This window comes from Rissa tridactyla, chromosome 14, assembly GCF_028500815.1.
Source record: "Rissa tridactyla isolate bRisTri1 chromosome 14, bRisTri1.patW.cur.20221130, whole genome shotgun sequence".
Taxonomy (NCBI): Eukaryota; Metazoa; Chordata; class Aves; order Charadriiformes; family Laridae; genus Rissa; species Rissa tridactyla.
Window position 1 is genome coordinate 9015030 of NC_071479.1, and position 14440 is coordinate 9029469.

A 14440-nucleotide genomic window follows, 5' to 3' on the forward strand; every position below is an offset into this window, starting at 1 on the left:
CTTTCCCCCTTAGAGAAAAAAAAAAAAGGAGGGGAAACACTTTTTTTTCTACTATTACAGTTTTCCCAACCAACAGCTGACGTTTAGGACTGCATTTTTCTTGATTTTTTTTTTTTTTTTGTTCCCAAGCATGCCTGGAAACTTCATCCCTCCCAGTTAGGCAGAGCTAAACGTTTTCTAACTAGTTGCCTGTTTGCCGGTGAGCACTTTTTGGTTTCTCTCTATTTCTGCAGCTGGAAATAGGCGCCGTACGCACCCTGATGCTCTTTCGGCGGGGGCTGCAGCTTGTGGAGGCTGGAGCTGGAGCTGCGGCTGCTCCTGGAGCGGGGACTGGCCCCCGGGAGCAGAGCTTGAGCTGTTTGTTTGCTGGATTTCACGTTCTTTGCCATCCTGCCCTTGTTGTGGTTTTAACATTTGATGACCCAGGTATCTCAGAAGGCTGTTTTGCCTCAATAGGCGCATGATGAATTGATCTTAATTAGCTTGTGGAAATAATATAAGCCTGAGCATTAAGCGTGCTTTGTTAGGGTTTTGACATCTTCTTTTGTATGTACATCTACAAATAAAATCAGGTAGATTAGCAGTCACTCGGAAATTGTTGTTGTGAGTCACTGACTCATAACTCCCGTGGGCTGCTTTGCCTCCGTTAGTCATGCCGGGCTGTGGGCAGGAGTTCAGGCTCTGGGGCTGGGGTCGACCCTGTCCCTTTTGCCCGTAGGGACAGGGTTTGCCTCCAGTCTAATCCCCATCGTTCCAGCTTCCCTGCTGGAAGAGCCACTCGGCTCCGTTGCAGCTCAAGGCCGTGGAGCTCACCTGGTTCGTCTTCACGCACAAACTCCAGCCCTCGGGTAGCACCGGAGGGATGCAGGCATCTGTGATCAGACCTCAGCATCATTTATTCCTCTCGCTCCCATTTAAACACCGGCTGTTAAAGATGATGTTGAAAATCTTTGCCAGAAGTCACCGGTTTGTCTCCTCCAGGCGTGTCATTGCAAGGAGCCCTGGACGTTGGAGGTGCCTAATCATTAATGAAAGGGTAATAACTAGTAAAAGCTCACATTTCTGTGCTATTGCGCCCTGGCAATTACCTTTATGGCAGGGTTAGCCCGCAGGTACGGGTGGCAGCGAGCTGGATCCCGTGGCCAGGCCGGGGGGAGGCGCGGAGGGGGCCGGGATGCTGGGACTGAGGGAGCGGTGATGGGCGCAGGGGACCGGCGGGGGGGAAGAGGGCCAGGCCGGTTGCCGAGGGGCCACCACAGGTACCGGCGGCAGCGAAGGGCCTAAAAGTGCCCGGCGTCCGGCTCCGTCGGCCGCCGGGGAGCGGCAGACGGTGCCCGGCCCGGCGGGGGGCGGCGGCGGCGGGGCGGGCCGGGAGGCGGAGCCGGGGGGCGGCGGTGGCGGCGGGCTGGGGCGGCTCAGAGCTGCCGGCTCCGCTCGCCTCGCTTCGCCTCGCCGCGGCTCTCCTGCGCCTGGCTCCGGCCCGGCATGGCCGCTCCGCCGCGCCGCCGCCCGCCCGCCGCCTCCCCGCCGCCGCCGCCGCCGCTGCTGCTGCTGCTGCTGCCGGTGATGTTGGGCGTCGGGCCCGGCGCGGCGGCGTCGCGGGAGCCCCCCGGTCCCTGCCGGGTGAAGACGGTCACGGTGTCCACGCTGCCGGTGCTCCGGGAGAACGACATCAGCTGGAGCGGGGCCCCGCCGCCCCCCGCCGCCGCCGCCGCTGCCGACTCCCGCTTGCTGCTCTTCGTCCGCAGCGAGCTGCCCGGCCGCGTCGCCGTGCAGGACGACCTGGACAACACCGAGCTGCCCTTCTTCACCCTCGGTAGGAGCCCCGCAACGCTTCCCCCGCAGCCTCCCGGCCCGTCCCGACGATCCCCCCCCTCCTCTCCTCTCCCCTCCCTTCATCCCCGCGTCGCGGAGCATCCCGGTGCGGGCAGCCGGGCTGTCGCCCAGCCGCGCCGGGATCGTTCGCCCTCCCCTTATCGTGGCCAGCCTGGTTGTGTTTTGGAGGTTTCTCACCCTGCCCTTGCTGCACCCTGGTTTGTTTTTTTATATTTTTCCTGCTGGGGAGGGATTTTTTAGCAGGGCCTGGGGGCTGCCCTGGGAGCAAAGCGGCTCCGCTCGGGCTCTAAAGTGGTGGGTGCTGCCTCTTGTGCTCCCAACTTGAAGGCTTAGCCCTGGAGGAGGAACCACCCAGCCTGGGAGAACGTGGAGAGGCTGGTGGGTTTTTTTTCTAGCCAGAGCCTAATTTTATAAACGCTTCGTCTTAATTCTCGAAGCTCGCTCTTGCTTCACGCACAACTCCAAGCGCCGGGGTCGGTGGCGAACGCCTGCAGACTTTCCTCCCATCGCCGCGTTTGTGGGGAGGGGGATGGGACTAGAAATAATTCTGTTGTCGTACTTTCCTCCTGCTGTCTCAGATGGGGTGCCCGGGCTGCCTCTTGTCACTTTTAGCCTTCTCTGTGCCTTAACCAGCCTGGGGATCCTCCAAGGGAACTGTTGAAATGCCGTATGGACAGTGCAGTGTTTACTCTGCCAGGTCACGGAAGGTTTTTTTGTTGATTTTTTTTCTTTATCCACTAGCTTGCTTGCTTGTCGATGTCAGAACATAGGATAATTCCAGTACCTGCTTAACTTCGGGTCAGGGATACTGCTTGTCACCGCTGGGTTGTGACTTCCAGCGCATCGCCCTGCCCGCATCAGGCGTGTCCAGCTGTGCCCATGTGCAGGGTGACCTGGTGGCCACCTCTCTGCAAGTCCCTTCCCGTACCTTGTGGAAGTGGTAGCCTTTCACTGGCTGTGACGTGCCAGGGTAGGAAAATGACTGTCTGTGTCTACCGATCCTGTTGTTCTACCTCCTGTGAAGCTTTCTTGTAGCAGGCGCCTGTAATAAATGAGTTGGTGGTACTTCTTGAGCCTCTTGGGTTCTGGCTTCGCAGTGTGGCATCTTTAGACACGGTTGGTCAATTGCAAAAATCCCAAACAAACCAGATACTCTATTTCAAGTAATAAAAGTGAAAAATCAAAGGTTTGATGCAGTAGGAATGACATTTACCTTGCAGTGATTAAAAGTAACAAGAAGTTTCATGGTTCACTGAGTTGAATTTTCAGATTAAAGTACAGTTTCTTCAGGGACTGGGTGTGAATTGCGCACTGCTCTAAATATATCAGAAAGCAAAGAAACCCCTCGGTGTGTAGCCCAGGTAATAGCTCAAGTTGGAGGAGAGAAATTTGTCTTGATAGATCAGAGACATGATCTTGTATAGCAAATCCTATTTCTGTGAGTGACTGCCAGGAAAGAGACTGTGTCTTGGTCTAAAAAATTCTCTTTTTCTGCCCTGGGATATTGGTTATGCGTATGCTCCTGAATATGTAGCATGTCTTGTGCGAAACTGTGGGTTTTCTGCTGCCCCTTCATGGACAAAAGACCCCAAAATGTCCCCTCCTGTTTCCCCTGGACCTGCAGGCATCAGGCAGACTGGAAGATAAATGGAAGCTTTGCCCATGGTGGGATGGCTTCATCACAGTCCTGAAATTAATCAGCACGTTGCCTCCAGAGAAGGTAAAACACTTGTCCTTCCCCAAGGTCTAGCTCATGAATTGCTGTGGATGCTCTGATATTTCAAAGTTGTTGCATTTCTTCCCGTCTCCTGGTGTGGCAACTGAGTCTCGCTCGCAGTTAACTCTTTTCTGGGCGAGCGCTGTGGAGGATTTCTGCTGGTTTGGTTTTCTAGTGTGGGAAGTGAGGCTGGAGTTCTCTGTAGTGGTTATTTTCCCCTCTGCATCCTTTTCTAAGTTTATCGGTGGTTGGGAACCTGAGAGGAGCTGCTGCTGCTGCCTCGAAATGTGCTCTTGGAGGTGAAAATCACGTTACATGTGGGAGGTCAGTCGAGTGGCTTTGGAGTGACTTGGGGGCAGGGATTGCTTTAAACAGTGGCTTCTCTTACCCTTAGCTGATTTCTGGAGCTTACGTGTGTTTACGTGTGATGCTGGACGTGTTTAGTGCTGCCTGGGCCCGAGCTGAGGGAGCCACGTAAGAGCTGATGTCCTGCCCATGGCACACGTCTTGAGGGCTCCTTAATGCTTTTGCTGCTGGCAAAACCCGCTTTCTGGCCTCGTGGGGGTAAGGATGGCGTAGGAAGACCCCCTAAAGCACACATCTCAGGACAGCCACCCTGTGGGTGGATTTTGGGGAGAAAAAAAATAAAAAATAATACAACCAGCCCAAAGCCATGAAGCGGGCAGAGGCGAGTCCTGGTGCTGAGACGACAGCCTCTGGAAAATGAAATAAGTTGAGAATAAATTGAGGCCGCCCCGTTCTGTGGGGCTCAAAAGTCTTTCCAGGCCGGGAAGCATGAAATAAAACATTGCCTTGCCAGGTGGTGATGAGTTTGTTTAAGCGCCGTGTTTAAGCAGGCAGTCTGTAGTCTGGAGTGGGTCTGCTCGGCAGCTCCCAGCTTTAATAAGTCTCCGGAGGCTGGAGTGGATCGGGTGCCGTGCTCTGTGTTAGAGGAGGATGGGGGATCTGTAGCTAAAGGCTGGCAGGTGCCAGAGCCGTGTCTGCAGCGCTGTGAAACTTGGAATCCTACAATATTTGAGGTTGGAAAAGACTTGTAAGGTCATCAAGTCCAACCATAAACCTAACACTGTCAAGTCACGCTAAACCACATCCCTAAGTGCCACATTTTCTGCTGGTCATTTCTAAAGGCAGACGTAGATAAAGCAGGCTGAGGAGATAGATGGCTGGTACAAAGCACATGCAGTGCTCTGCCTCCCTTTTTTTTAAAGGATTCCTCCTCCTAGGGAGGCAGCAACTTTTTCTGTTCCCTGCCAGTTTTACTCGCTTAAGCATAAGTGCATAAAGCGCGAGCTCCCCGGGTTGCATCCCTGCCTGCTGGGGAAGCCTTAGGTCTGCAGGAGCCGCTGCACGACGGAGACGAAAGGGGAAAGCAGGGCTGGGAAAGCCCCAGGCAGCCGAGCCCCGGCCTCACGGTGTGCGAGCAGCAGCAGCAGGAGCAGCATCGGCATCCGCCGCTCGCTCGCCCGCGTGAGCCGTGGGTCACGGGCAGCGCGCGGAGCCCGCTAGAGGGTGGTGGGAGCTCGGAGATGCTCTGCCGGGAGCATCTGCTCTGCCGGGATCCCTCTGCAGCGGGTACAGCCCGCACGCAGCCTCCTGCCAGCCCTGGGGAGGCCAGGAGGGAACGGTTTACGTCCTCTCCTAACAGAGGTAGAAAACTTTTCCTTGTTGCATCCTTCCCGGGCTACAGCGGGGGCCCTGCTGTCGGAATGCCGATCGGCAGCTCTGGCTTGCACAGTGTCCCTTCTTCAGCGGGGTGTCTCAGTTTCTCTGTTTCTTACGCCTCGGTTTAATTTTCTCTCTTGCATTGGAGACAAGAAGGATGTTTCTGCCCCTACCCCCATTTACACCACTATAAAATTTCCCAGCAAAGCACAGTGGTGGCAGGAAAAGACAAATGCAACTTTGCCACCAGCGCGTTATGAGTCGCCGTGCGTCCCCTTTCCTGAAAAAGCATCTTGCCCTTTCCTTAACCTTGGATACAACTGATGCTTTGCGGTATTTTTTTTTTTTTTTTTCTTTTTTTCTTCCTCCCCCCTCTAATTCTTCCAGTGTTCCGCTGGCGAATGGTGCAGGCTATCATTGACTTCATTCTTGTACAATGGGGTCTCTCTAAGGTATGTATCGTGATGTCGTCCGCAGCCATGTGTTCTGTACAATAGCTGCTCCACAAGCAGCGTAGCCGGCTTTAAGTGCAATTCAGGGAATGAAGCAGTTAGCTTCCGAGCTAATTTAGCTAAGCTCTGTCTATGCGTGAGCAGATATATATAGAGGAGGGAGAAGGGAAGAGGCAGACAAATTTTCACCGCTGCTCTCACCCGGTAGTGGCTTACATAAGAACAGTTTACTCCACGCTTTTCATAAACGGCTTTAATGGCTGCTGTTTGACTGGCGTCCGCAGCGCCACAAGATGCTGTGTTTCGGCGGTTGTCAGAAAAGGTGCTGGTGCATCTACGTCGCCGGCGTCCCACCGTGGCCCCCGTGCGCGGCTGGTGGTTATCCCCCACTTCTCGAAGCTCTGCAGCCCCTCCGTCTCCTCAGCCGTTCGGCGCCGCTTCTTTTATCTTCTTTCTTAACTTCTCCTGAAGCCATCTTTTTTGGTTCTTTTCCTCTTCAGGGTAAGAACGCGTTAAAATAAGAAAAACACTTATTTCCCTGCGGATTGTTTGAATCTACTGCTTTTTCTGAAAATACTTGAGCAGGCCTTTGCCACCCTTGCTTTTGCCAGCAACTCCCGTGTTTGCAGAGCCGGGTCAGGGAGGCTGGAGGGTTACCCGGGGAGCGCGGGTGCGACGGAAGGTTTTTGACGCCGCTGTTCAGAAGCACCATTCTCTGCTGTGAGTTGTCCCGTGAGACGCAGAGCAGCGTCGCGTGGGCAGTGGAGAGACAGCGCACCCGGCCTGAGACCCTGCTCATCGAGGCATCTGAGAACCGGGTTGTCTCTGCAGAGAGAAGCAAAGTTCGGTCCCTTTTCTGTTAACTGCCTCCTGCTAGACTTGGAAGAGAGGTTTGTTTAATCAGGTATTGGGGTTTTTCCTGTTTATTTTTCTTTTTTTGGCTGTTCCAAGGTAGTCCAAGGGGTAGAGAGGGGTCCAAGGGGTCACGTCTTCCCCGAGGCAAGTGGAGGGAGACAAAAAGCCCCAGCAAGGTGGTACAGTGACAATGAGATGTGTCGGTGGGCTCCTTGGGATAGGGACTGGGAGGGATGTAGACCTGGGAGCGGGGGCTGCTCCCCTTCCACTTCATGCCCGTCCACATCCATGTGTGGCCGTGGGGTCCGGGCCAGGTCCCTGGTGGTGGGGGCTGCCTGGGGAGGCCAGAGGAAAGAGGAAAAACCTTCTATAGCAATTTCCTCCCCCTCCTTGTATATGATTACTAAGGTTTTCCAGGTGGTTGTAGTTGGGAAGGGAAGGAAGGAGAGCCCGGCACAGGCTGGGGTTGTACTGGTGATGTGGGTCCTGAGCTCGAGATGTGCCTGGCGTGGTTTGCAGGAGAGGCGAGCTCTGCAACACCCAGAAGGTCTGTAGGCAGAAAATGCCCATGAAAATGGGTCAGTCCTCAGGTGACCACTCCCCTCCCCAAAGGCCAGGTTGAAGGTGGTTTGTCCAGCGCGGTGGGGTGTGGACTCGCAGGGGTTTTGCTTCCTCTCGGATATTTTCTGGGGTGAAAATCCCAGTTAAAACTGAGTGTCTATACTTGGAGAGCTGCTGCTTTCCAAGAGTACCCGCGTTGACCAGCTAGTGGCAACAGAAGATTAACTATAGAGAGAGGAGCCGGTGTTCTGCCGCGGAGCTGTGGGAGCAGCGGGAGGATGCTGCCGGCTGGGGATCCCCTCCGCTCCCCCCTTCATCCCCTGCCCTGGCAGTGGGTTTTCCATGATGTAGGTGTGCCAGAGGTCTTTATTGCTCCTCTGCTGTAAGAAAAAATGTGTTTTCCTTCATAATTAGGTGGGGAGCTTGCATTTTTTCCTTGGGGGCTGGGGAGGTGGGTGACCTCCGAGTGCCACGACACAGACCTTACCTCCAAAACTTGCTGCCTTTTCCTTTCTAAGCCCTAAAAGTGTGAGCCCCGGCTGTGTGATGGACAAGCCTTTGTGCTGCCTCCGTGATACAGTGCTGATGTGCGGCGTTGGCTGGCTGTGAAACCAGGCTGAGCCCTTGGGCTTTGCTGGTGTAACAGGAGTTCAGGCGCGGGACTGGCTGGGGCAGGAGGAGGATGGATTGGTGCCACTTGTGGTATCAATCTCGCGCTACGCCGACATAGATGTTAGCAGTTGCAGGTGGCTTGAGAAACACCTCCCATCCCACCAAAATGCCTTTTGTAGAGTGTGGGGGTAGACCGGGGCTGAAACGAGAAGTGAAGAAAATAGAAACGCCTTGATTGAAGCCTTTCGTCATGTGCAGTGCCCGCAGTACAGCTCGTGTCGGGAGCGTCCTCCTCCGGCGGCAGCCATCTGAAATGGGGAAGGATGAGCCTCGGCCAGTCTGCCCTTGCTGGTCCCCAGTCCTGCCCCTGTCGCAGCCGGTGGGGTGGGTGACGGCATCGAGCAGAGCTGGTGCTTGTGCGTAACCCGCTTAAGAAGTGGTGCCACTTAAAAGAATTGAATGCCTGTGCTGCTGCTTGGGTCTCGGCTAATGCGGTTAAGGTTTCCAGTGTCCAGACAGTATGGAGACACTTAATGGTATTGAAGAAGCGGAATGGCATGCGGAGGGGACGAGCAGTGATCTTGGCTGCCTGCATCTGCACTGGCTGGGTGAGGCTTTCTGGTTGTCTCCTGTGAAGGAGGCGAGTGGGGAGAAAAATATCACAGAGTAAATGATTTTGGCCCAGCGATCCCTTTGGGCGTCTTCCCTGTATGCCGTGTGAGAAGCACCGCTCTTGAATGCGTCCAGCATCCTTATGCCGCTGCGGTCCGGGAGGAAGGAGGGGTTCCTGGGTCCAGGAGGAAGGAGGGATTCCTCGCAGGAGGAGGTTGGGCTGCGGCTGCCTGCGAGAAGATGGGGCAGATAAGATTTGGAGCCAGGGCTCTGCCTGCGGGTGGGGAGGAAGGCACAAGCCCGAGTTCCCCTCTGTTTCTCATTATCTGCTCCCCACCAGTCTCGCATCCCTCCCTCTGCACCTCCACCTCTCCCGTCTCCGTGCAAGACAAAGTCTGTATGAAACCACCACCGGCTTCGAAAGCAGCGGCAAAAGGGGAGAAATTTTCCATTAGCAGCATCAGCAGTAAAAGAGATATTTTTTTTTTTTTCCCAGTCACCTGGTAACTGCTGTATTTAGGAAGATTACTGAGCTGATGGTGTTGCTCCCGGGCACATGCATGGGAGTGATCCTGTTAAACGAGGGGAGACGAGGGCCGTCCACGGACGCAGCACGGTCTGCGTGGTAAGGGTTAGCCGTGCATCCCTCTGCAGGGAGAGGAGAGCTGGAGAGGGGACCTGCTGGGCTTAGCACCTCGCACGCATCCTCATCGGCTCTTCCAGTGCAGGGGAATGAAACAGGAATTCCATCACCAGCAGGAGCCTGGGGTAGCGCAGCATGGCTCCCAGGGGCTGTGCGCCTGGCTCCTATGGGGACAGGCTGGGAATTTGGGTGCCTGATACCTTTCTTTCTCTGGGTCTGATGAGATGTGTCTATGGAGGGGTGCTGGCCTGGCTGCAAAGACCCTATGGACTAACCTGGGGGGGTGAACCTACCCTCCCGAAAAGCCCCGGGACTGCAGAACTGGGGTGCAGGGTGTGGAGACCCCAGGTTTGCTCCCGGCCCTGATGCTGGCCGTGGACATAGAATCATAGAATCGCCTGGGTTGGAAGGGACCTTTCAGATCATCGAGTCCAACCATTAACCCAGCACTGAGAAGTCCACCACTATCCCGTGTCCCTCAGCACCACATCTACACATCTTTGAAATCCTTCCAGGGATGGTGACTCCACCACTTCCCTGGGCAGCCTGTTCCAGTGCTTAATAACCCTTTCAGTGTAAAATTTTTTCCTAATATCCATCCTAAACCTCCCCAGGTGCAACTTGAGGCTGTTTCCTCTTGTCCCATCGCCTGTTCCTTGGGAGCAGAGACCGACCCCCCCTGGCTACCCCCTCCTTTCAGGTCCCCCAGCTCCCTCAGCCGCTCCTCACAAGACTTGTGCTCCAGATCCCTCACCAGCTCTGTTGCCCTTCTCTGGACCTGCTCCAGCCCCTCGGGCGGAGTGAGGGGCCCAAAACCGGACACAGTCCTCGAGGTGGGGCCTCACCGGTGCCTCAGAAGAGCTCAGCTGTGCTGATACCTTTGAGGCTTTGGTTCTTTTTCCTTTTTCCCCCTCCCTTGTATCTCTTGGGGGGCAGTGGGGTGGCCTTGCCTGTGGCTGGAGCTCTGCGGGGCGAGCCCGGCTCCCGGGCCAGCCCTAGGGATGCTCTCCCTCAGGGAGATGGTGTGGCAGAGCGTGCCCATGGATGCGGCTGTCCCAAGGCCATTCACAGCCCGTATCCTTCCCATCCCACTCTTAATGGTGCTCGAGCGGTTGGTTTTCCAGGGAGTGCATCGCTAAAATATGGGATCAAGTGACAGAAGACAGGAGTTGGCAACAGCACAGGAATTTTTTTAATTATTTTTATTATTTTTTTTGCCTCTAGCCAGCTGCTCGGTAACATCAGCTTCTAGATGCTCCCGTGTCAGCAGCCCGATGGCACGTTGTGTGCGGGAGGAGGGCTGGGGTGCAGCAGTGTTTGCTGCAGCCCCGGACCAAGACCTGACGCTCATCTGCCCCGGCCAGGGAGCACCACGGCTGCGTGCCGGGGCTGTAGACCCTCACTGCCGCTCACGCTTCCCGTGTTGCTCTTGCTGCTTGGGGGTCTGCCGGGAGCTGGGGGAAAAGCTGATGCCACCAATCTAATTAACGCACCCAGAGCGAGGTCTGCTCTCTGGGGCAGGTTCCCACTCGGATGGGCTTCCCGGGGCAAAGGGGCTCCCCTGGCAGATGCTGCCAGATGTTGGCACCTCAGTCTCATTACTCAGCGCTGCCTCTCACAGGCTGCTCTGGGGGGTTGGAGGGAGATGGAAAACCCTTCACCCTCCTTTGCTGGGTCTGAGTAGGCAGACGTGGTGCTGAGGGACATGGGTTAGTGGTGGTTCTGGCAGTGTTAGGCTAATGGGTGGACTCGATGATTTTAAGGGTCCCTCCCAACCTAGACAATTCTATGATTAAGGTAGGCTCAACCCACGGGAGCCTCCTGTGGTGGGTCCAGCATGAGTGGTCGCCCTGGAGAGCTTTGGGGCTTGTTGAGACATCCTGATACGTCCCTTTTCCTTCTACCCCCATCACACTTCTCTCTTGTCCTGTGTACCCCTCATCTGTTTAAATTAGAGGGGTTTAACTCTTTTTCCTGTCCTGTAATGTGCCCGGGGAATTCCCCCCAGGCTTCTCTGAAAGCCTGCTTGTTGGCATCACACTCCTTGTTCTTCCCCCTCTAATGTCTTGGGAAGTGCGGACAGAGAGAGGTGCCCAGGAGGAGTGAGGTGTTGGGAAGGTGATCCAAGAGGTGGATGCACGTTCCCCTCCCTCTCTTCCATGCCATCCAAACTGGGCACCCAAGGTCAAGCTGTGTCCATAGACTCATTTGTAGCATTTCAGGCATCAATAAGGCTTCCAAAAAAATTAGAAAACGTTTCCTTCCCTCCATCCCAGGAGCAGACAGGAGTTTGCAGGAGAGACAGCCTGAGGCAAAGCAACACGCTGGGGTTTATCTCCGTGCGCTTTGCTAGTTCAGGCTCCAGTGGGGCCTGGGGCCCCCCAGCCCCCGGGCCACCTGCTGAATGTGGCAAACGTCTGCTGCCATCTTCTGTCTGGAGGAGGTGCTCGAGGTGGGCAGCTCGAGGTCTCCCAGGGGATGCCACTGCCGGGTACCGCTTGATACCGCTGCGCCAGGGGAGTGTGGGGTGGATATTAGGAAAAATTTCTCCACTGAAAGGGTTACTCAGTCTTGGAACAGGTTGCCTGGGAAAGTGGTGGAATCACCATCCCCGGAGGTATTTAACAGAGGGGCAGACATGGTGCTGAGGGACATGGGTTGGTGGTGGTTTGGGCAGTGTTAGGTTGGTGGTTGGACTCGAGGATCTTAAAGGTCCCTTGGAACCTAGGCGATGCTATGATTCTGTGGTTCTATGGTTAAAGCAGGCTCAGCCCACAGGAGCCTCCTGGCCCGTACCGGGGATGGCCTTTGGGGCAGGAGGCCGTGTGGTAGGTCCAGCTGAAGAGGTGGGATGCTGTCGAGGAGCTGATCACAGCAGTGGCATTTGGGTACCCGACAGGTATGTTGGGAGGAGCGAGATGTTTTGTAGGCTGAAGGCACGTCCAGCAGCGATGACGTTGGCCTCATCTGAGATGGCAGGTCTGCCGTGTTCACGTCGGGGACTTCAGCATTTTCCATCTCCCGCGGAGGGGAGGGAGGGCTGTAGGGCGCATTCGTCACCCGAAGAGCCCCCGGGCTTCGGCTGAACTTTGTGTTCTAGCAATAAAACCACGCGGGGAAATGTGTGCTGTAACAAAGCCCATGGATATAATACATCCGTATCATACTGTACCTTTCATCTTGAAGGATTCCCGAGGAGCTTTACAAACTCGGTGTGCTGCAGCCTGCCAGGGTGACTGAATGCTATCAGTAAAGGCTGCAGTCTAATCTCTGCGGCAGCATGTGTCCCCCCCCCAGCTCCCCCGCGCCGGGGGAACTTTATGAAGTCTGGTCTCGGACTAGCGCTGCGCCGGGTGTTTTCCTCTAGGCCTGAGTTTCTCGGGAGAAAAAGGAAAACCGTGTAGCTGTTTGCTATGCAAAGCCAGCGGAGAAATATTCTTCCTGGGGCAGTGGGGAGTGGGTGGGAATTCCTTTCGCGCAGCTTCAACGGCTTTTGGATCTCGGCAGAAAAAAGCGTTAGCGTTTGTAGGGGATGGTGCCCTCCGTGGAGCCCCGAGAAAGGGGGTAATAATGTCTGAGCGCTTGAGAAATTGCTTCTGGGCATCAGGAGGGTGGCAGGTTCGGCTGCCAGGTGCGGCGGCAAGCTCTTGGGAGGAAGGCTGTAAATGTCTGCCTGAAATACTTGGTGTGTGAGTCTTCTGTCACCCAACGTCCCCTTCTGTCCCCACGGAGACAGTCCCGGCGCCAGCTGCTGGTGGCGTGTCCACATCCTGCAGCCTCTGGCAACATCTGGGCTGCTGCCGCCTCCCACTGCCCGCAGGGTGGGAGCAGGGAAGGGCGATGCACCCTCTGCCGTGCTCACCCGCGGGGGTCTCCGGCTCCAGTTGGGTTTATTTTTCTCTGCCCCCAGTTTACCTGGAGCTGTGGGAGGCGTCGGAAGATGCTGTCAGTGGTGGCGGAGCCTAAAAATCAAAACTGGAAGTGGGATAAGGGGCACCAAACGGAGCTGTCATCAGAGGCATATGCTTGAAAAGCGGAGGTTAGCAGGAGTCTATTTTTGTTTGGAGTGGTACACACTTAGCCTCTTTTGTTTAGCAGTTTGTTTATGGGATGTATTTCCCCATCCTGTGTAGCTCCTCAAATGCATGCTATAAAAAAACTGTAAAATCAAAAGCAGCCTTTGCTCGTGGCCATTAAATGCATCCTGGTGCACAGGAGAGCCAGGGTGCGTGGTGCCGGCGGGGCTGAGGTCCTGCCAGCCTGGGGTCCTCAGAATCACAGAGTGGTGGGGGTTGGCAGGGCCCTCTGGAGATCACCCAGTCCAACCCCCTGCCAGAGCAGGGTCACCCAGCGCCGGTGGCACAGGAACGTGTCCAGGCGGGTTTGGAATGTCTCCGGAGATGGAGACTCCACCACCCTAGTTAAGGAGGAGACAACGCACCAGGGAGGGAGGCTATTTCCTAATGTTTGAGTGTGGGAGTTGCTGTGGGTTCCCCTGGGATGGAGCAGGGATAACAGCCTTTTCATCCATTTGCTCTTGCATTGGAGGCTCCAAAGCTCATCCCCAGGGAGCTGGGGTGTTGCCACCCGCAGCTCCTTTAGCTTTGCCTCCTTCCCTGGACCCCATGGAGATGGTTCCTCAGGCCACCGGGAATGGAAGGTGGTGTTGCCAGTGTAGTTCATGGATCCTGGACATCAAGAGCCTTCAATATGGACTGAATTTCAAAAAGGCAAGAGGTTTGCGGTCGTTCTTGCTGTGGTTGTTGCAACTGCGTGCTTTGTACTGGATCAACAGCCGCGTGTTTCTCGCTTTATTTTTTCCAAGTGCGATCAGAGGGGCTAGAAGTGTATTTAATTAAATAACAAGAGCCATGCCTTTTAGCACAATTCAAGAAACCAGAGCTGCTTGAAGACACAAACTCCGTTACATTGCTGTACGTTGCATTTATCACATCCCAGCGCTTGCTGTTTCTTCCTCTTCTGTTCTTTGCTCTCCCCAGCCAAGCGGCACAGTTGTCCTCGCTGTGTTCCTGCCTTCTGCTGTGTCGGAGAAGGAAATCCATTATCCGGTGGCACGGCAGCTGGGAGGGAGGTCGGGGACGCTGCCTGTAGGGGCTGCTCGTAGCCAGCTTGGGGTCTTGCCGGAGCAGCGGTTTGCACGACAGACACGCTGCTCCTCGTTGTACTTAATTTTATTCTGCTTTTGTAGCAGCCGCCTTTGCCGCTTTAGCTGACAAGCTGTTCCTTGCCGTGCTGGGGCCCAGCGACATGTGGGAAGAGGGACGGGAGCTGGGATTTGTCAGGATGCAAGGCGCGGGGATGCTGCCGGCTTCACCCTCTGCTCCTCCTTTTGGTGTGGGAAGAGGGACGGGAGCTGGGATTTGTCGGGATGCGAGGCGCAGGGATGCTGCCGGCTTCTCCCTCCGCTCCTCCTTTTGGTGCGCTGCCCAAAATTCCGTGCGCTGCCCG

The 14440-nt window shown here is 55.5% G+C and overlaps 1 protein-coding gene across 1 annotated transcript in view; it reads left to right on the forward strand.

Annotated features, from left to right (window-relative positions):
* The first annotated feature begins 1485 nt into the window (after positions 1-1485).
* ASTN2 (astrotactin 2) overlaps positions 1486-14440 on the forward strand; it is a 373499-nt gene continuing 360544 nt past the window's right edge. The window contains 1 exon segment of the mRNA XM_054220714.1: positions 1486-1816. Within this exon segment, the coding sequence (XP_054076689.1) occupies positions 1486-1816 (331 nt within the window).